This window comes from Lutzomyia longipalpis, chromosome 1 (genome assembly GCF_024334085.1).
Source record: "Lutzomyia longipalpis isolate SR_M1_2022 chromosome 1, ASM2433408v1".
Taxonomy (NCBI): domain Eukaryota; kingdom Metazoa; phylum Arthropoda; class Insecta; order Diptera; family Psychodidae; genus Lutzomyia; species Lutzomyia longipalpis.
This window is the reverse complement of record NC_074707.1, coordinates 1-22,422: the sequence shown is the minus strand read 5'-3', so window position 1 is coordinate 22,422 and position 22,422 is coordinate 1. Positions and strand designations below refer to the sequence as shown.

Genomic DNA, 22,422 nt, shown 5'->3' with positions numbered 1-22,422 from the left:
TAAATTTTATGCAATAAATATGGCGTTTTTAATCAATTAGATAATTATTTTATAATAAAAAACATAATTATTCATTTAAATTCTTTAAAGAATTAATTTGTGGGCTCTGAAAAGGGCCATTTTGTCTCATTTTGGAGCCTAAACAAACAGGATAACTTTTCATCGAAGCGACACGGAACTTTTGGGTAAAAGCATGTTATAAATAGAGGTGACGCCGTGACTGAAAAATCATTTCTCTGCGAGCTCTCGTAGAGGCAACATGTTTCTGTATAGAGAAACAGAAATCAATGAAAATCTTCCTGCAGGAAAAGGAGATCGCCCTGCTCAGTGAGAAGCATTCCGTGAAGCTCTCTCTGAGTCACCTGCAGCTAGTTGTGGCCACAAAAATCATCGAAGAGCTGCGTGAGAAGCTGAGTCAGCATGAGAGTCGTCGTATGGACATTGCACAGCGTCTGCATGGCGTCATGGAGATACAGGCAGTGGCAGAAAGCCCTTGAAATCCTTTTGAATCCCGCTCCTGACAACACAGCTCGTGCCCAAGAATATTCTGCGTGAATTTCTGGTGCACACAAAAGAGAAGAAATTCTTCTGCGATGTATGTGGATTCAGCACGGGGCACATGAAAAAATTCTCTAAAATCATGTCATCCTCCGGATTTCATGATTTTGTACCAAAAAAATGCCCTTTTCAGGGCATAAAAAGGCATTAAATAAAGAGTTATGAATGAATTTCTATAAAAAACCAATTTAATTTTATTTAATAAATTCTTCTTTATTAAAAAAAAAGAATAAGTATTCTTTATTAAACTCTTTAAATTATTTAATTTGTGGGCTCTGAAAAGAGCCATTTTTACTCATTTTGGAGCTGTAGCTCCCCATCGTATCGATGTGCACCGACAGAGTCACACGCGATACTGATTTTCTTTTTCGTTGCATCTTCTTTTTATAGAGAAAGTTCCCCTAAACGAACATGGTTGCTTTTCATCAAAGCGACCCGGAACTTTTGGGTAAAAATCTGGCTGCTTAAGTTCGAGAATTTGTGGGAAATGCTGCTCGTGACAACCACAAGACCAGGATAATTCCACGTCATCCTCCGGATTACATGATTTTGCACAAAAAACCGCCCTTTTCAGGGCAAAAAAAGACACTGAATAAGGAGTTACCATGAATTTCTTCTAAATAAGAAACGATCAATTTTTTTTCAATGAATTTGGCGTTTTTATTCAATTAGATTATTATTTTATACTTAAAAAACATAATTATTCATTTAAACTCATTAAAGAATTAATTTGTGGGCTCTGAAAAGGGCCATTTTGTCTCATTTTGGAGCCTAAACAAACAGGATAACTTTTCATCGAAGCGACACGGAACTTTTGGGTAAAAGCATGTTATAAATAGAGGTGACGCCGTGACTGAAAAATCATTTCTCTGCGAGCTCTCGTAGAGGCAACATGTTTCTGTATAGAGAAACAGAAATCAATGAAAATCTTCCTGCAGGAAAAGGAGATCGCCCTGCTCAGTGAGAAGCATTCCGTGAAGCTCTCTCTGAGTCACCTGCAGCTAGTTGTGGCCACAAAAATCATCGAAGAGCTGCGTGAGAAGCTGAGTCAGCATGAGAGTCGTCGTATGGACATTGCACAGCGTCTGCATGGCGTCATGGAGATACAGGCAGTGGCAGAAAGCCCTTGAAATCCTTTTGAATCCCGCTCCTGACAACACAGCTCGTGCCCAAGAATATTCTGCGTGAATTTCTGGTGCACACAAAAGAGAAGAAATTCTTCTGCGATGTATGTGGATTCAGCACGGGGCACATGAAAAAATTCTCTAAAATCATGTCATCCTCCGGATTTCATGATTTTGTACCAAAAAAATGCCCTTTTCAGGGCAAAAAAAGGCATTAAATAAAGAGTTATGAATGAATTTCTATAAAAAACCAATTTAATTTTATTTAATAAATTCTTCTTTATTAAAAAAAAAGAATAAGTATTCTTTATTAAACTCTTTAAATTATTTAATTTGTGGGCTCTGAAAAGAGCCATTTTTACTCATTTTGGAGCCGTAGCTCCCCATCGTATCGATGTGCACCGACAGAGTCACACGCGATACTGATTTTCTTTTTCGTTGCATCTTCTTTTTATAGAGAAAGTTCCCCTAAACGAACATGGTTGCTTTTCATCAAAGCGACCCGGAACTTTTGGGTAAAAATCTGGCTGCTTAAGTTCGAGAATTTGTGGGAAATGCTGCTCGTGACAACCACAAGACCAGGATAATTCCACGTCATCCTCCGGATTACATGATTTTGCACAAAAAACCGCCCTTTTCAGGGCAAAAAAAGACACTGAATAAGGAGTTACCATGAATTTCTTCTAAATAAGAAACGATCAATTTTTTTTCAATGAATTTGGCGTTTTTATTCAATTAGATTATTATTTTATACTTAAAAAACATAATTATTCATTTAAACTCATTAAAGAATTAATTTGTGGGCTCTGAAAAGGGCCATTTTGTCTCATTTTGGAGCCTAAACAAACAGGATAACTTTTCATCGAAGCGACACGGAACTTTTGGGTAAAAGCATGTTATAAATAGAGGTGACGCCGTGACTGAAAAATCATTTCTCTGCGAGCTCTCGTAGAGGCAACATGTTTCTGTATAGAGAAACAGAAATCAATGAAAATCTTCCTGCAGGAAAAGGAGATCGCCCTGCTCAGTGAGAAGCATTCCGTGAAGCTCTCTCTGAGTCACCTGCAGCTAGTTGTGGCCACAAAAATCATCGAAGAGCTGCGTGAGAAGCTGAGTCAGCATGAGAGTCGTCGTATGGACATTGCACAGCGTCTGCATGGCGTCATGGAGATACAGGCAGTGGCAGAAAGCCCTTGAAATCCTTTTGAATCCCGCTCCTGACAACACAGCTCGTGCCCAAGAATATTCTGCGTGAATTTCTGGTGCACACAAAAGAGAAGAAATTCTTCTGCGATGTATGTGGATTCAGCACGGGGCACATGAAAAAATTCTCTAAAATCATGTCATCCTCCGGATTTCATGATTTTGTACCAAAAAAATGCCCTTTTCAGGGCAAAAAAAGGCATTAAATAAAGAGTTATGAATGAATTTCTATAAAAAACCAATTTAATTTTATTTAATAAATTCTTCTTTATTAAAAAAAAAGAATAAGTATTCTTTATTAAACTCTTTAAATTATTTAATTTGTGGGCTCTGAAAAGAGCCATTTTTACTCATTTTGGAGCCGTAGCTCCCCATCGTATCGATGTGCACCGACAGAGTCACACGCGATACTGATTTTCTTTTTCGTTGCATCTTCTTTTTATAGAGAAAGTTCCCCTAAACGAACATGGTTGCTTTTCATCAAAGCGACCCGGAACTTTTGGGTAAAAATCTGGCTGCTTAAGTTCGAGAATTTGTGGGAAATGCTGCTCGTGACAACCACAAGACCAGGATAATTCCACGTCATCCTCCGGATTACATGATTTTGCACAAAAAACCGCCCTTTTCAGGGCGAAAAAAGACATTGAATAAAGAGTTATCATGAATTTCTTCTAAATAAGAAACTATTAAATTTTATATTTGGCGTTTTTAATCAATTACATTATTATTTTATACTTAAAAAACATAATTATTCATTTAAACTCATTAAAGAATTAATTTGTGGGCTCTGAAAAGGGCCATTTTGTCTCATTTTGGAGCCTAAACGAACAGGATAACTTTTCATCGAAACGACACGGAACTTTTGGGTAAAAATATGTTATAAATAGAGGTGACGTCGTGACTGAAAAATCATTTCTCTGCGACCTCTCGCAGAGTGAATGTCTTCTGTAGAGGAAGGCAAAATGTTTTTTTTTTTTCAGAAAAATATTTTTGAATGCGGAAAGGAAGGAGGAAAAGACACGCTTAAACCATGGTGAGCTCCACTTCCCCGTGGGACGTAATCCATCGTCTCTTGCACATGGGAAACTATGCTGGGAATGCCGGTGCTGGTGCTCCTCCGGATTTGATGGTTTCGCACCAAGAAAAGCGCCCTTTTCAGGGCGAAAAAAACCTTGCATAAAGAGTTTTATTGGATTTCTTAAAAAAAAACTATTTAATTTTATTTAATTAATTAGCTGGTCATCCGCAGTTAGAAAATTTTTTTTTTTTTTTTTTTATAACTCCTTTATTGTTTTCCAGTGCTTAACACCATACAACTTTCTTTGACATTGATAAAAAAAAGACCCGGGGAGTGAGCGCCACTGCGCTCCACTCATCAAAACAACTTATTCACACAAATATTTGTGACGGTACATTCGTACTAAAGGAAGTGAAAATAAAATAACACACTAACACTCATATAAGTCCGATGGCCAATTTCTGCGAAGCCTTCTGCTTGTGTTGAGGCGTAGAATGTCGTCAGTTACAGTGATGTTCGGATGCAGGTCAAGCCTAGCCTTGTATGATTTGCCTCTATCAAGAGCAATTTCTCTGACTGTTTGGATGTCCAAGTCATTAAGAATTATCTGGTTTGGGACATACCAAGGTGCGCCAGTCATCATACGGACCATTTTGTTTTGGAACCTTTCCAGGATGTCAATGTTTGAAGATGCTGCTGATCCCCATAATTGTATACCGTAAGACCAAATTGGCACTATGGCTGTTTTGTAAAGAAGCACTTTGTTTTGTAGAGACAGCTTTGACTTTGGCCCCAGAAACCAGTACATCCTTCGCGACAAAATACTCAATTGCTTCCTCTTAGTCCATATGTGTGTCTTCCATGAGAGTTTCTTGTCCAAGTGCAGCCCAAGGTATTTGACCTCATCTGTTTGTGGCAACTCATGATTGTTTAGCGTAACCGGGGGGCACGTCTGCTTCCTCAAAGTAAAGGTGATGTGTTGGGACTTACTTTCATTCACTTTGACCTTCCACCTTCGCAACCATCTCTCAATGTCATGCAGATGTTCCTGGAGATAGTAGCTGGCCACGACCGGGTCTTCGTGAACCGAGACTATGGCTGTGTCATCCGCGAAGGTGTACACGGAAGTACGGGATTTTGTTGGCAGGTCGGCGGAGAATATCAGGTAAAGAAACGGTCCCAAGACGCTTCCCTGCGGGACCCCGGATTTCACGGCTCTCAGCTCTGTAGATTCATTTTGCAGTTGAACGTAGAAGGATCGGTTTTCCAGATAAGACTTCAGTATGTTGTAAAACGGGGGAGGCACAGAATTTTTTAGTTTGAAGCAGAGTCCATCATGACACACCTTGTCAAAGGCCTGACTAATGTCCAGAAAAGCAGCGGTACAGTACTTCTTCCCCTCCAGGCTGGAATTGATGACATTGACCAATCTATGCACCTGCTCTATGGTCGAGTGCCTCTCCCTGAAACCATACTGATGATCCGGTATAAGGTGCCTCTCCGAGATTATGGGTCTCAGTCGATGGAGCAGCATTTTTTCGAAAGCCTTCGAGAGCACCGGCAGCAAGCTGATCGGTCTATAAGAACTTGCATCCTCTGGCTTTTTACCGGGCTTCGGTATCATCACTACCTGGGCAACCTTCCACTGGATCGGAAAATAGTGCAGTCTCAAGACAGCGTTGAAGAGCATCACAATCAACCGGAAGCCAACGTCGGGAAGCTCCTGAAGGGCCTTTGCAGAAATGAGGTCAAAACCCGCAGCCTTTTTTGGATTCATTTTTTTGCGAATAGTGTATCTAACTTCACCGACAGAGAATTTTTTAATTGGAGGCCCCTCACCAATGCTCAGATCCGCCGATGCAGCATCCATCAGAACACTCTGCCCTGGAGGATCATTTGACCATGGAGAAAACACTTTTTCTAGGTGATCGGCAAACACCACTGCTTTGTCTTTAAGGCACCTCGCCCACTCACCATTGACTTTTCTTATGGGAGGGATCTGTCTTTGTGGCTGCTTGAGGTTTCTCGTAGTCTTCCAGAGATCATAGTCAGTTGCCTCCGTGGGTGTAAGCCTCTCAAGGTACCGCTGTATAGAACCATTTGTAGTCTCAGCCAGTAGAAGCCTCAACTCCTCTTTTGCCCTGTTGAAACGTTGTTTATCTTCTCTCGACCTAGTTTGCTGCCATCTACGCCGAAGTCGCCGTTTTTCAGAAATCTTTTCCCTCACAACATCAGGGATGTGCAAGGAGGCACCTCTGTGCTCTGATAAAGGAGTTGAAGCCCACGCTGCTTCCTGGACCATGCCCGTAAAATTCTCAAGAGCCGATTCCAGGTCTTCGCTTGTCTTTAGAGGGATTTTGAGATTTATCTTCTCCTCCATGGTCTTCCTAAAGAGATGCCAGTTCGTTCTTTTCGAATGCAAGGAGGGTTTTTTGATTGGGGCAGCCACCTCTGCGAGGAGTTTTGCAACCAGCGGCGAATGGTCTGACGACAACTCGAAACATGATTCTATTGAACACTTCCTCAAGTCCACTCCCCTGAGAATACAGAAATCCAACAAATCTGGGATCTTGTTAGTATCTGAGGGCCAGTATGTAGGTTCACCTGTAGATAAATGTCTCAGATCACATCTTTCCATAGCAACATAAAGTTCACGACCCTTGGTTGTTGTTAATCGGGATCCCCAAAAGGTATTCTTTGCATTATAGTCCCCTGCAGCTATAAATTTGTTGCCGAGTGTATCAAAAAATTCTTGGAATTGATTTGCTTTTATCTTGTGTTTGGGCGGACAATAGACGGCAGAAAATAAAATTGACCCATTTAAAGTCTCAACAAAAACATTGGTGGCTTGCAGATGCTCTTCAGCGTATTTCTCACATTCATAGTGCCTCAGTGTGTTTCGGATGATTATGGCAGTGCCACCGTGTGCACTACCGTCCGGATGATTCGTGTGATATATAGTATAATGAGGTATTTTTATGTGGCTTTTTTGGGTAAAGTGTGTTTCGGACAGCAACATAATGTCAATATTGTTCATAGTTATGAAGAGCTTTAATTCTTGTGCATGTTGGCACAATCCATTGGCGTTCCACACGGCAAATTTCAGTATTGAATTCATAGTGAATTTTTACTTACAAGTGTCGTGAGTAAATTCATCACAGTGCTCATTTGTTGCATCAAAGCTTTCATCATGTCCTTAAGGTCGCTCATATCAGTTCCCTGTTGTTGACTTGTGGGTTGCATTTGAGCATCATCCTGCATCCTAGTAGCATCAGCATATGTTATGTGTGATGGAGATGGCATGTTATGGGTAGATCCCGCTCTCTCTAATTGTCTCTCGCGGAGCTTTGGATAAAGCTTCTGCTGCAGTTGTTTGTGAACTTGACAACCTCGATAATTTGCTGGATGATCTCCGCCGCAGTTGATGCATTTGACGTTGTTATCCTTGATTTTCCGGGGGCACTCAGATGTTTTGTGGCTCTCGAGACATTTCACACATCTTGCTGGACGTTGGCAGAAAGCTTTCGTATGCCCAAAACGTTGACAATTTTGGCACTGAGGGATCTCCCTTTTCGCATGGGGCGCTTCAAACTGAACCACGGAGTGCAGAAGACGATTGACGTCATAGATGTCTTTGTTGTTTTCTTTCTGCTGGAGATTAATGTAAAACATTGGCAGGGGTGCTCTGGTGGATTTGTGCCTCACATTTATGATATGTTGGACACTGTGGCCCAATGAACTCAATGCTGCCTTAATATCATCAACATTTGTAGTGTGGTGCATGCCCTTCAGCACAATGCGAAAGCTCCTCTCATTTTTAAGCTGATATGAATGGAGATCAGTGTTCTTAGCTCGAAGCTCCCTCATTAAAGCTCGATAAATTTCCACCGTGTTTGGCTGTATTTTCACCTGCTCATTTCTCAAGGATTTCAAGGTGTAACCGTCTTTTGCCACCAACTGCAGCAGATCAGCAAGTGGCTTTATTTCTTGCACACCATGCACAAAAATTGGTGGAGGTTTTGCCTCTCTCGTAGCATTTGCCGTGTCATTGTTATCACTTGCAGCCCCTTCGCCATTTTCTTTGTTGCCGTCTTGAAGAGCTTTAAAACGATTTGAAGTTTCTGCAGGAGTTGTTGGCTTAGCTCCTAGCCAGTAATCATGCATCCTAGTCTGCTTACTCTTTGGGGTGTCCGATGGGCTACCTCCTCGTCTCTTTGAAGCTTTTGCTGTGGTCCAGCTCGTCATATCCTTAACGGAAGTCATATTTGTGGGTGGTATGAAAAATTTTCTTATATCGCAGAAGAACCACGGATTTTAGTGAGCCTTTTTTCGCCTTGCCCTTCCGCGGCCCCCAGCGATCTCGTGTGTTAAATGCCTGTGTCTCAAAAACGAGAAAAAGCGGGTGTAAGAAAAAATTCTTCAGAGAGACAAAATGAAGCAGCTTCGACACTTGCCTGTAATTAGCTGGTCTTTCCGCAGTTAGAAAATTGAATTAATTGCTATCTGGCGCAACAATTGCGAACAAAAAACCGCCCTTTTCAGGGTGACAAAAACATTAAGAGTTTGTGAATTTCTTAAAAAAAATATATTAAATTTTCTTTAATAAATTAAACATTTTAATTAATTATTATTTTATTTAAAAAAAATAATTAATTATTCATTTGAACTCTTTAAAAATTAATTTTGGGGGCTCTGAAAAGAGCCATTTCTATGAGAACCTAAAACTTTAAAAGGACGGTTCCAATAAGTGGGTGGGAAAAGTAATGTGGGGACGAAAATCGAGGACGAATTTAGTTTTCTACGAGCTCTCGTAGAATTGATGTCTCCTGCAAAGGAAGGCATCTCTGTTGTGGTCATCAAGTAGATGATCAGCATCAATGCTGGACGTCCTGGGATGGAATTCCAGCAATTGGATGCAACGGAAATGACGTATAGTGATGGGAAATTTTCCGTGGTAATCGACAAGGGAACATTGGATGCTTTGATGACGGATGATACCCCGGAAACATTGACTACGGTGCGGAAGTACTGGCTGGTCTGAAGTGATACGATACCTTCGCCTTGGTGGACGATACATTTGCATTTCCCTGCTGCAGCAACACAGCCTTGAGGCAATTGTACGGCATTTTGCTGCGGAAAATTTCATCTTGCGCATAAATCGATGCCACGAAGCAGAGTAGTGAGAATAGCCAGGATGGCACAGCAATGCCGGTGTCCTGGTTATAGCCGCGATGAATGTGGATTCAGCACGGGGCGCCTGAAAACCTTGAAAGTACACAAAAGTGGTCATTCTGGTGTCCTGTGGCAGTGCTCAGTGACCGAATGTACCCACTCTACGCGACGGAAGGACAGAAGGTTTAAAATTCCCTAAAATCATGTCATCCTCCGGATTTCATGATTTTATACAAAAAAATGCCCTTTTCAGGGCAAAAAGACATTAAATAAAGATTTATGATGAATTTCTTTGAAATATATTAGTTTTTATTAAATTAATTAGGCGTTTTAATTAAAAAATTATATTTATTCATTGAACTCTTTAAAAATTAATTTTGTGGACTCTGAAAAGAGCCATTTTAACTCTTTTTGGGAGCCAAATCAATTCTCTCCTGGCTTCCATGTGGCCGTACAGCAATCCACGGCCGCATAAATATCCACCAGGGATGCTCGCATGAGTTCATTGACTGAAATCCCACCGTCTGTGGCACGCTCCAGTGGTGAATCTACCGTGTAATCAATTCTGGGATTAACACCACTTGCTGAAACGACAAAGTCGCACTGAAGAGTTAGTGAATGTTGACGGAATCCGGGAGATTGCGTCCACTTCCGGAAATATCGGGCATTCAATGCCAATCGGGACCCAAGGCTGCTCCATTATTTCCCTGCATTTCACCTGCGAAGAAGAAAGAACAAAGTTTAATCGATTTAATCAATTTTTGGGAGAACCTTAAGAGGAAAATTAGTAATCATCTCACCACACTGGAGCCTTTTCCCTGCAGATTCTTCTTGAAGAATTCAGCAGCTCCTGGATCAAGGAATGTGGAGGAAATGAGATTGATTATCCCTGACTACCCAATCAATTGTAACAGCTTTCACTGCGTAGGCAATCTCACTGGCAATTCCACCATTTCCCACAAGAACAATTCTCTTACTATCCTTGATCCTTCTCTGAAATTCCTGCACTGATTCTGTGTCACGAATCCCAATTAAATGGGGGTGCTCTTCTATTAAATTGGGACGAGCTCCTGTGCAGAATGAGTCGAGACTCTGTTACGAGGATTATTTTCTCTTCTGGACAGAGAAAGGCAATTGTCTCAGCACACGATACTCCGGCAATTCCTCCCCCCCCCCCCATAATCCTTCGGAATTAGGCAGAAGACTACACGAGACCTGCAAACAACACCAAAATCATCAGAAGAGTTTTTAACATAAAAATAATGCAAAATTATTACCCGGAAGAAGGGAATTTTCTGAAACCAACAAACACCGACAATAAAGAGGAAGTTGCAATGTTTTTTTCAGCAAATTTGCATATTCTGCTTTCTGAGATAGTCCCGAAGGATCCGTGAGGAGTCCCATGCCCTCAGATGTCCGGAGAAACCTTTAAAATTGCCTTAAAAATGCACACAAAATTATTCGCCGAGATTTGTTTATTTATCTCTTTATAAACAATCAAAAAAACCTGACGCAAACTTCATGGTGGTACACACGAAGTTGATTGACTGAAAGCCGAATGGACCGAATGAAAACTTAACGAAACCCCGAATGAAATCCGAAGTTGGAAAATATTGAGTTGTCCCATAAAGTTCAGGATTTTCCAAACAAGAAAAATGAGGAAAATTAATGTTTTTTTTTATTAATTCTCCAAGAAAATGGATGCTCTGAAGAAAAAAAAAGATTCTGAGAGAAAAGTCAGGGAAATATTGCAGTAGTGATGAAGAGGATGCGGGAAATGCCATTCGTGCTGTGCCAGATGGAGAAATTCCCCAACAGCAGCCCCCATCCTGTCTCACTGGAACATCCAACACGGGCCCCAAATACACAAAATATCCCAGATGGGGAAAACAAAGACGGAGGCTGAGAAGATGCTGAATTGAAAGCAGAATTGGCGGAATTGATGAATGATGAGAGTATTCTGACCTTCCAGAGACAGAGAATTCTCGAAATTACCGCCAAGGTGGGCACACGGAACACCTTTGGGCATGTCATACAACAAAAGAGTGCCGATGACTTCCTCGATGCTGTGGAGAAGGAAGAATACTCAACTGTGGTCGTTCACATCTATAAGAATATCATCCCTGCCTGCCGGAGGCTCAATGGGTAGGAGCTAGCACAGGGAATGCCCACCGTTAAATTTTGCACCCTTCTCAGTTCAGACGTTAAAGTGAGTCTCAAATTTCGCACCACTCTGCCCTGCCCACATTGCTGGCGTACAAGAAAAATCAAATAATCGAGAACTTTGTGCAGCTCTCGTTGATGAGCTTGGTGATGAATTCTGTTCATCAGATATTGAGAACTTTCTCATTGAACAGGGAGTTATTGTGCAGAAGGAGATTGAGAATTCAAATCAAAATTAGAATAAAAAAATATTTAAAAATTCAGGGAGAAATGCCTTTTTATTTCTTGTTTTTATTTTTTTCTTCCGGAAGTTGTGGCATCTTAAGCTCCGGCGATTGTCTTTACATCTGGTTCAATGTTGATTGATGTAATCTGCTTGACAATCTCCGAGGGGGAGTGCAGATCAATGATCCTCTCGTGGATACGCATCTGTGGGAAAGCAAAGAGAAGACATTTGAAAATACTATTAGAGGACTTTAAAGAATTCTGTTGTGCCCCTTAGAGACAATCCTGGACAGGGAAAAGATTCAGTACTGCACTGTGACATGACACATTACTCTCCGGCAAAGATTTACGTGAATATCTTCAGCTCCAAGCAGACGGAGGCATTGAACTGAAGACGCGGTTGCCGGGAAAAAAAATTCTTTTCACTCACCTGGAAAACGATTCCAGGTCTTGGAACCTTCACCACAAGGCGTCTTTCTGGTGGTAATTCTCAAGACTTTTGTAGGCATACGCACTGGACCCTAAAAGCAGAAAGAATCCCCATTAAAGCTTCATCAATCCCACAAAAAAAATCCCAACAATAAAAACTAACCTCAACACGGAGCTTCTGCTTTTTGGTGCCAGTCACAAGGTCAGCACACACCTTCTCCAGGGAACGCACATTCCGGGATGTGAGGGTGATGCGAATACGAAGAACTGAAGCAACTTCCGCCTGGGGCTTCTCCTCAATATCTTTAGCAAACTGCAGCAGCCTGTGGAAAACACGTTGCGAAGCATTTTATTTACATTTCTCACGAAAAACAAACAAAATCACGCGTATTTCTACGAATTGACCACAAGATGGGATTATGCTGGAACTTACCATGCTTTGGGAGATGTTTCCTGGGCGAGATGGTTGTTTTTCACGTAAAAATTCCAACCAGCTGCGCTGAACCAGAACAACTGACTCGCACGAACGCTTGCAGAGCACAAAAAGAAGGAACCCTCCTACGCCAACTTTTAACAAGGGGAAAACTTCCATGGAATTTCTTTGATATCCCGGCAAATTGGACAGGGATTCCCGGTGGAAATTATTCCAGCAAAGATGCAAGTTTTGCGTGTCTTTCGCGGCGGATGGGGTCACTTGTGATTCCTTCCGTGGAGAACCCACACAGGTTGCTTCCCGTATGCCTCCTTGTAGGCAGCACTCCTCAAATATCGTGCTGGATGCTGGTCTCAATGGGAATCACCTGTGTTCGGTGAGTTCCACGCACCGAACAGTTTAAAGTCTTTTTCACTATTTCTGATTTATTTCGCGCACTTTCTTCACACAATCTCACGTGAGATGTTGTGAATGCTCTTCCTGGTTGACCTGCTTCGTGGGAATCACACGTTTTATGGCCAAATATCGTGAAAATTAACCACGACATTTTTCCTCCTTTCCGTTTTTTTTCATTGAGGTTTCAACGTAATTTCATGTTTCTCACTTTTTCACCTCTTCACAGACAACAGCGCCAAAAAGCTTCCAGCGGAGCTTTTTGAAACTTTAGTAGCTTGGCGGGAAATCAAGGGAATTTGAATAAAATAAAAAACAAGAAATGAGAAAATATTGCTGGTTTCGCACAAAAAAGCGCCCTTTCCAGGGCGACAAAAATATTCAATAAAGAGTTTAAATGAATTTATTTTAAAAAAGTCATAAAATTTTATTTAATTAATTAGCTGGCCATCCGCAGAGAATTGAATTAATTTCTCTTTGGCGTAACAATTTCTCATCGTGGTGATCTACCCAACATTCAGGCAGTTCTCCTGCCCAAGAAGAGCAAAAAGAAGGCCTAAATTCTCTAAAATCATGTCATCCTCCGGATTTCATGATTTTGTACCAAAAAATGCCCTTTTTAGGGCAAAAAGACATTAAATAAAGAGTTTTAATGAATTTTTATCCAAAAAAAAAACATTAAATTTTATTTAATAAATTGTTTTTTATTTAAAAAAAAAAGAATAATTATTCTTTATCAAACTCTTTAAAAAATAATTTTGGGGGCTCTGAAAAGAGCCATTTCTTTGCATTTTGGGAGCCAAGCTCCACATTGTACCGACGTGCACTCGACAGAGTCACACGCGATACTGATTCTCTTTTTCGTTGCATCTTCTTTTTATAGAGAGATTTCCCCTAAACGAACAGGGTTACTTTTCATCAAAGCGAACGGGAACTTTTGGGTAAAAATCTGGCTGCTTAAGTTCGAGAATTTGTGGGAAATGCTGCTCATGACAACCAGAAGACCAGGATAATTCCACGTCATCCTCCGGATTACATGATTTTGCACAAAAAACCGCCCTTTTCAGGGCGAAAAAAGACATTGAATAAAGAGTTATCATGAATTTCTTCTAAGTAAGAAACGATTAAATTTTTTCAATGAATTTGGCGTTTTTAATCATTTAGATTATTATTTTATACTTAAAAAACATAATTATTCATTTAAACTCATTAAAGAATTAATTTGTGGGCTCTGAAAAGGGCCATTTTGTCTCATTTTGGAGCCTAAACAAACAGGATAACTTTTCATCGAAGCGACCCGGAACTTTTGGGTAAAAACATGTTATAAATAGAGGTGACGCCGTGACTGAAAAATCATTTCTCTGCGAGCTCTCGCAGAGTGAATGTCTTCTGTAGAGGAAGACAAAACTTTTTTTTTCAGGAAAATGTTTTTGAATGCGGAAAGGAATGAGGAAAAGACACGCTCAAACCATCGTGAGCTGCACTTCCCCGTGGGACGCATCCATTGTTTCCTGCGCATGGGAAACTATGCTGGGAATGCCGGTGCTGGTGCTCCTCCGGATTTAAAGATTTCGCACAAAAAACCGCCCTTTTCAGGGCGATGAAAACAATGCATAAAGAGTTTTATTGGATTTCTAAAAAAAAACCATTTAATTTTATTTAATTAATTAGCTGCTCAGAGTGGTGTTCTTCCCAACATTCATGCAGTCTTTCTGTCCAAGAAGAAGGCCTTAATTCTCTGAAATCATGTCATCCTCCGGATTTCATGATTTTGTACCAAAAAATGCCCTTTTCAGGGCAAAAAGACATTAAATAAAGAGTTTTAATGAATTTTTATCCAAAAAAAACATTAAATTTTATTTAATAAATTGTTTTTTATTTAAAAAAAAAAGAATAATTATTCTTTATTATACTCTTTAAATTATTTAATTTGTGGGCTCTGAAAAGAGCCATTTCTTTACATTTTGGGAGCCAAGCTCCACATTGTACCGACGTGCACTCGACAGAGTCACACGCGATACTGATTCTCTTTTTCGTTGCATCTTCTTTTTATAGAGAACTTTCCCCTAAACGAACAGGGTTACTTTTCATCAAAGCGAACGGGAACTTTTGGGTAAAAATCTGGCTGCTTAAGTTCGAGAATTTGTGGGAAATGCTGCTCGTGACAACCAGAAGACCAGGATAATTCCACGTCATCCTCCGGATTACATGATTTTGCACAAAAAACCGCCCTTTTCAGGGCAAAAAAAGACATTGAATAAAGAGTTATCATGAATTTCTTCTATGTAAGAAACGATTAAATTTTATGCAATAAATATGGCGTTTTTAATCAATTAGATAATTATTTTATAATAAAAAACATAATTATTCATTTAAATTCTTTAAAGAATTAATTTGTGGGCTCTGAAAAGGGCCATTTTGTCTCATTTTGGAGCCTAAACAAACAGGATAACTTTTCATCGAAGCGACACGGAACTTTTGGGTAAAAGCATGTTATAAATAGAGGTGACGCCGTGACTGAAAAATCATTTCTCTGCGAGCTCTCGTAGAGGCAACATGTTTCTGTATAGAGAAACAGAAATCAATGAAAATCTTCCTGCAGGAAAAGGAGATCGCCCTGCTCAGTGAGAAGCATTCCGTGAAGCTCTCTCTGAGTCACCTGCAGCTAGTTGTGGCCACAAAAATCATCGAAGAGCTGCGTGAGAAGCTGAGTCAGCATGAGAGTCGTCGTATGGACATTGCACAGCGTCTGCATGGCGTCATGGAGATACAGGCAGTGGCAGAAAGCCCTTGAAATCCTTTTGAATCCCGCTCCTGACAACACAGCTCGTGCCCAAGAATATTCTGCGTGAATTTCTGGTGCACACAAAAGAGAAGAAATTCTTCTGCGATGTATGTGGATTCAGCACGGGGCACATGAAAAAATTCTCTAAAATCATGTCATCCTCCGGATTTCATGATTTTGTACCAAAAAAATGCCCTTTTCAGGGCATAAAAAGGCATTAAATAAAGAGTTATGAATGAATTTCTATAAAAAACCAATTTAATTTTATTTAATAAATTCTTCTTTATTAAAAAAAAAGAATAAGTATTCTTTATTAAACTCTTTAAATTATTTAATTTGTGGGCTCTGAAAAGAGCCATTTTTACTCATTTTGGAGCCGTAGCTCCCCATCGTATCGATGTGCACCGACAGAGTCACACGCGATACTGATTTTCTTTTTCGTTGCATCTTCTTTTTATAGAGAAAGTTCCCCTAAACGAACATGGTTGCTTTTCATCAAAGCGACCCGGAACTTTTGGGTAAAAATCTGGCTGCTTAAGTTCGAGAATTTGTGGGAAATGCTGCTCGTGACAACCACAAGACCAGGATAATTCCACGTCATCCTCCGGATTACATGATTTTGCACAAAAAACCGCCCTTTTCAGGGCAAAAAAAGACACTGAATAAGGAGTTACCATGAATTTCTTCTAAATAAGAAACGATCAATTTTTTTTCAATGAATTTGGCGTTTTTATTCAATTAGATTATTATTTTATACTTAAAAAACATAATTATTCATTTAAACTCATTAAAGAATTAATTTGTGGGCTCTGAAAAGGGCCATTTTGTCTCATTTTGGAGCCTAAACAAACAGGATAACTTTTCATCGAAGCGACACGGAACTTTTGGGTAAAAGCATGTTATAAATAGAGGTGACGCCGTGACTGAAAAATCATTTCTCTGCGAGCTCTCGTAGAGGCAACATGTTTCTGTATAGAGAAACAGAAATCAATGAAAATCTTCCTGCAGGAAAAGGAGATCGCCCTGCTCAGTGAGAAGCATTCCGTGAAGCTCTCTCTGAGTCACCTGCAGCTAGTTGTGGCCACAAAAATCATCGAAGAGCTGCGTGAGAAGCTGAGTCAGCATGAGAGTCGTCGTATGGACATTGCACAGCGTCTGCATGGCGTCATGGAGATACAGGCAGTGGCAGAAAGCCCTTGAAATCCTTTTGAATCCCGCTCCTGACAACACAGCTCGTGCCCAAGAATATTCTGCGTGAATTTCTGGTGCACACAAAAGAGAAGAAATTCTTCTGCGATGTATGTGGATTCAGCACGGGGCACATGAAAAAATTCTCTAAAATCATGTCATCCTCCGGATTTCATGATTTTGTACCAAAAAAATGCCCTTTTCAGGGCAAAAAAAGGCATTAAATAAAGAGTTATGAATGAATTTCTATAAAAAACCAATTTAATTTTATTTAATAAATTCTTCTTTATTAAAAAAAAAGAATAAGTATTCTTTATTAAACTCTTTAAATTATTTAATTTGTGGGCTCTGAAAAGAGCCATTTTTACTCATTTTGGAGCCGTAGCTCCCCATCGTATCGATGTGCACCGACAGAGTCACACGCGATACTGATTTTCTTTTTCGTTGCATCTTCTTTTTATAGAGAAAGTTCCCCTAAACGAACATGGTTGCTTTTCATCAAAGCGACCCGGAACTTTTGGGTAAAAATCTGGCTGCTTAAGTTCGAGAATTTGTGGGAAATGCTGCTCGTGACAACCACAAGACCAGGATAATTCCACGTCATCCTCCGGATTACATGATTTTGCACAAAAAACCGCCCTTTTCAGGGCAAAAAAAGACACTGAATAAGGAGTTACCATGAATTTCTTCTAAATAAGAAACGATCAATTTTTTTTCAATGAATTTGGCGTTTTTATTCAATTAGATTATTATTTTATACTTAAAAAACATAATTATTCATTTAAACTCATTAAAGAATTAATTTGTGGGCTCTGAAAAGGGCCATTTTGTCTCATTTTGGAGCCTAAACAAACAGGATAACTTTTCATCGAAGCGACACGGAACTTTTGGGTAAAAGCATGTTATAAATAGAGGTGACGCCGTGACTGAAAAATCATTTCTCTGCGAGCTCTCGTAGAGGCAACATGTTTCTGTATAGAGAAACAGAAATCAATGAAAATCTTCCTGCAGGAAAAGGAGATCGCCCTGCTCAGTGAGAAGCATTCCGTGAAGCTCTCTCTGAGTCACCTGCAGCTAGTTGTGGCCACAAAAATCATCGAAGAGCTGCGTGAGAAGCTGAGTCAGCATGAGAGTCGTCGTATGGACATTGCACAGCGTCTGCATGGCGTCATGGAGATACAGGCAGTGGCAGAAAGCCCTTGAAATCCTTTTGAATCCCGCTCCTGACAACACAGCTCGTGCCCAAGAATATTCTGCGTGAATTTCTGGTGCACACAAAAGAGAAGAAATTCTTCTGCGATGTATGTGGATTCAGCACGGGGCACATGAAAAAATTCTCTAAAATCATGTCATCCTCCGGATTTCATGATTTTGTACCAAAAAAATGCCCTTTTCAGGGCAAAAAAAGGCATTAAATAAAGAGTTATGAATGAATTTCTATAAAAAACCAATTTAATTTTATTTAATAAATTCTTCTTTATTAAAAAAAAAGAATAAGTATTCTTTATTAAACTCTTTAAATTATTTAATTTGTGGGCTCTGAAAAGAGCCATTTTTACTCATTTTGGAGCCGTAGCTCCCCATCGTATCGATGTGCACCGACAGAGTCACACGCGATACTGATTTTCTTTTTCGTTGCATCTTCTTTTTATAGAGAAAGTTCCCCTAAACGAACATGGTTGCTTTTCATCAAAGCGACCCGGAACTTTTGGGTAAAAATCTGGCTGCTTAAGTTCGAGAATTTGTGGGAAATGCTGCTCGTGACAACCACAAGACCAGGATAATTCCACGTCATCCTCCGGATTACATGATTTTGCACAAAAAACCGCCCTTTTCAGGGCGAAAAAAGACATTGAATAAAGAGTTATCATGAATTTCTTCTAAATAAGAAACTATTAAATTTTATATTTGGCGTTTTTAATCAATTACATTATTATTTTATACTTAAAAAACATAATTATTCATTTAAACTCATTAAAGAATTAATTTGTGGGCTCTGAAAAGGGCCATTTTGTCTCATTTTGGAGCCTAAACGAACAGGATAACTTTTCATCGAAACGACACGGAACTTTTGGGTAAAAATATGTTATAAATAGAGGTGACGTCGTGACTGAAAAATCATTTCTCTGCGACCTCTCGCAGAGTGAATGTCTTCTGTAGAGGAAGGCAAAATGTTTTTTTTTTTTCAGAAAAATATTTTTGAATGCGGAAAGGAAGGAGGAAAAGACACGCTTAAACCATGGTGAGCTCCACTTCCCCGTGGGACGTAATCCATCGTCTCTTGCACATGGGAAACTATGCTGGGAATGCCGGTGCTGGTGCTCCTCCGGATTTGATGGTTTCGCACCAAGAAAAGCGCCCTTTTCAGGGCGAAAAAAACCTTGCATAAAGAGTTTTATTGGATTTCTTAAAAAAAAACTATTTAATTTTATTTAATTAATTAGCTGGTCATCCGCAGTTAGAAAATTGAATTAATTGCTATCTGGCGCAACAATTGCGAACAAAAAACCGCCCTTTTCAGGGTGACAAAAACATTAAGAGTTTGTGAATTTCTTAAAAAAAATATATTAAATTTTCTTTAATAAATTAAACATTTTAATTAATTATTATTTTATTTAAAAAAAATAATTAATTATTCATTTGAACTCTTTAAAAATTAATTTTGGGGGCTCTGAAAAGAGCCATTTCTATGAGAACCTAAAACTTTAAAAGGACGGTTCCAATAAGTGGGTGGGAAAAGTAATGTGGGGACGAAAATCGAGGACGAATTTAGTTTTCTACGAGCTCTCGTAGAATTGATGTCTCCTGCAAAGGAAGGCATCTCTGTTGTGGTCATCAAGTAGATGATCAGCATCAATGCTGGACGTCCTGGGATGGAATTCCAGCAATTGGATGCAACGGAAATGACGTATAGTGATGGGAAATTTTCCGTGGTAATCGACAAGGGAACATTGGATGCTTTGATGACGGATGATACCCCGGAAACATTGACTACGGTGCGGAAGTACTGGCTGGTCTGAAGTGATACGATACCTTCGCCTTGGTGGACGATACATTTGCATTTCCCTGCTGCAGCAACACAGCCTTGAGGCAATTGTACGGCATTTTGCTGCGGAAAATTTCATCTTGCGCATAAATCGATGCCACGAAGCAGAGTAGTGAGAATAGCCAGGATGGCACAGCAATGCCGGTGTCCTGGTTATAGCCGCGATGAATGTGGATTCAGCACGGGGCGCCTGAAAACCTTGAAAGTACACAAAAGTGGTCATTCTGGTGTCCTGTGGCAGTGCTCAGTGACCGAATGTACCCACTCTACGCGACGGAAGGACAGAAGGTTTAAAATTCCCTAAAATCATGTCATCCTCCGGATTTCATGATTTTATACAAAAAAATGCCCTTTTCAGGGCAAAAAGACATTAAATAAAGATTTATGATGAATTTCTTTGAAATATATTAGTTTTTATTAAATTAATTAGGCGTTTTAATTAAAAAATTATATTTATTCATTGAACTCTTTAAAAATTAATTTTGTGGACTCTGAAAAGAGCCATTTTAACTCTTTTTGGGAGCCAAATCAATTCTCTCCTGGCTTCCATGTGGCCGTACAGCAATCCACGGCCGCATAAATATCCACCAGGGATGCTCGCATGAGTTCATTGACTGAAATCCCACCGTCTGTGGCACGCTCCAGTGGTGAATCTACCGTGTAATCAATTCTGGGATTAACACCACTTGCTGAAACGACAAAGTCGCACTGAAGAGTTAGTGAATGTTGACGGAATCCGGGAGATTGCGTCCACTTCCGGAAATATCGGGCATTCAATGCCAATCGGGACCCAAGGCTGCTCCATTATTTCCCTGCATTTCACCTGCGAAGAAGAAAGAACAAAGTTTAATCGATTTAATCAATTTTTGGGAGAACCTTAAGAGGAAAATTAGTAATCATCTCACCACACTGGAGCCTTTTCCCTGCAGATTCTTCTTGAAGAATTCAGCAGCTCCTGGATCAAGGAATGTGGAGGAAATGAGATTGATTATCCCTGACTACCCAATCAATTGTAACAGCTTTCACTGCGTAGGCAATCTCACTGGCAATTCCACCATTTCCCACAAGAACAATTCTCTTACTATCCTTGATCCTTCTCTGAAATTCCTGCACTGATTCTGTGTCACGAATCCCAATTAAATGGGGGTGCTCTTCTATTAAATTGGGACGAGCTCCTGTGCAGAATGAGTCGAGACTCTGTTACGAGGATTATTTTCTCTTCTGGACAGAGAAAGGCAATTGTCTCAGCACACGATACTCCGGCAATTCCTCCCCCCCCCCATAATCCTTCGGAATTAGGCAGAAGACTACACGAGACCTGCAAACAACACCAAAATCATCAGAAGAGTTTTTAACATAAAAATAATGCAAAATTATTACCCGGAAGAAGGGAATTTTCTGAAACCAACAAACACCGACAATAAAGAGGAAGTTGCAATGTTTTTTTCAGCAAATTTGCATATTCTGCTTTCTGAGATAGTCCCGAAGGATCCGTGAGGAGTCCCATGCCCTCAGATGTCCGGAGAAACCTTTAAAATTGCCTTAAAAATGCACACAAAATTATTCGCCGAGATTTGTTTATTTATCTCTTTATAAACAATCAAAAAAACCTGACGCAAACTTCATGGTGGTACACACGAAGTTGATTGACTGAAAGCCGAATGGACCGAATGAAAACTTAACGAAACCCCGAATGAAATCCGAAGTTGGAAAATATTGAGTTGTCCCATAAAGTTCAGGATTTTCCAAACAAGAAAAATGAGGAAAATTAATGTTTTTTTTTATTAATTCTCCAAGAAAATGGATGCTCTGAAGAAAAAAAAAGATTCTGAGAGAAAAGTCAGGGAAATATTGCAGTAGTGATGAAGAGGATGCGGGAAATGCCATTCGTGCTGTGCCAGATGGAGAAATTCCCCAACAGCAGCCCCCATCCTGTCTCACTGGAACATCCAACACGGGCCCCAAATACACAAAATATCCCAGATGGGGAAAACAAAGACGGAGGCTGAGAAGATGCTGAATTGAAAGCAGAATTGGCGGAATTGATGAATGATGAGAGTATTCTGACCTTCCAGAGACAGAGAATTCTCGAAATTACCGCCAAGGTGGGCACACGGAACACCTTTGGGCATGTCATACAACAAAAGAGTGCCGATGACTTCCTCGATGCTGTGGAGAAGGAAGAATACTCAACTGTGGTCGTTCACATCTATAAGAATATCATCCCTGCCTGCCGGAGGCTCAATGGGTAGGAGCTAGCACAGGGAATGCCCACCGTTAAATTTTGCACCCTTCTCAGTTCAGACGTTAAAGTGAGTCTCAAATTTCGCACCACTCTGCCCTGCCCACATTGCTGGCGTACAAGAAAAATCAAATAATCGAGAACTTTGTGCAGCTCTCGTTGATGAGCTTGGTGATGAATTCTGTTCATCAGATATTGAGAACTTTCTCATTGAACAGGGAGTTATTGTGCAGAAGGAGATTGAGAATTCAAATCAAAATTAGAATAAAAAAATATTTAAAAATTCAGGGAGAAATGCCTTTTTATTTCTTGTTTTTATTTTTTTCTTCCGGAAGTTGTGGCATCTTAAGCTCCGGCGATTGTCTTTACATCTGGTTCAATGTTGATTGATGTAATCTGCTTGACAATCTCCGAGGGGGAGTGCAGATCAATGATCCTCTCGT

General features: G+C 40.0%; 1 protein-coding gene, 1 long non-coding RNA gene and 3 pseudogenes across 2 annotated transcripts; 2 read left to right on the top strand and 3 right to left on the bottom strand.

Annotated features, from left to right (window-relative positions):
- Positions 1–9,362: 9,362 nt before the first annotated feature.
- On the bottom strand, positions 9,363–10,584 carry LOC129796715 (uncharacterized). Its single transcript, XR_008751275.1, has 3 exons — positions 10,353–10,584; positions 9,876–10,290; positions 9,363–9,793 (listed from the first exon to the last, which is right to left on the bottom strand). It is a non-coding gene; the product is annotated as an uncharacterized LOC129796715 (long non-coding RNA).
- Positions 10,585–10,834: 250 nt separating this feature from the next.
- Positions 10,835–11,501, top strand: LOC129786808 (phosducin-like protein; annotated as a pseudogene).
- On the bottom strand, positions 11,498–14,760 carry LOC129786807 (uncharacterized). The gene is made up of 5 exons (XM_055822050.1): positions 14,680–14,760; positions 12,326–12,450; positions 12,056–12,215; positions 11,894–11,984; positions 11,498–11,667 (listed from the first exon to the last, which is right to left on the bottom strand). Exons 1-5 carry the CDS (start codon positions 14,758–14,760, stop codon positions 11,642–11,644), a joined length of 483 nt encoding a protein of 160 aa, XP_055678025.1. The 3' UTR covers positions 11,498–11,641.
- A 5,410-nt stretch (positions 14,761–20,170) lies between these two features.
- LOC129786806 (pyridine nucleotide-disulfide oxidoreductase domain-containing protein 1-like) lies at positions 20,171–21,244 on the bottom strand (annotated as a pseudogene).
- Positions 21,245–21,285: 41 nt separating this feature from the next.
- Positions 21,286–22,266, top strand: LOC129786802 (phosducin-like protein; annotated as a pseudogene).
- Positions 22,267–22,422: the final 156 nt, after the last annotated feature.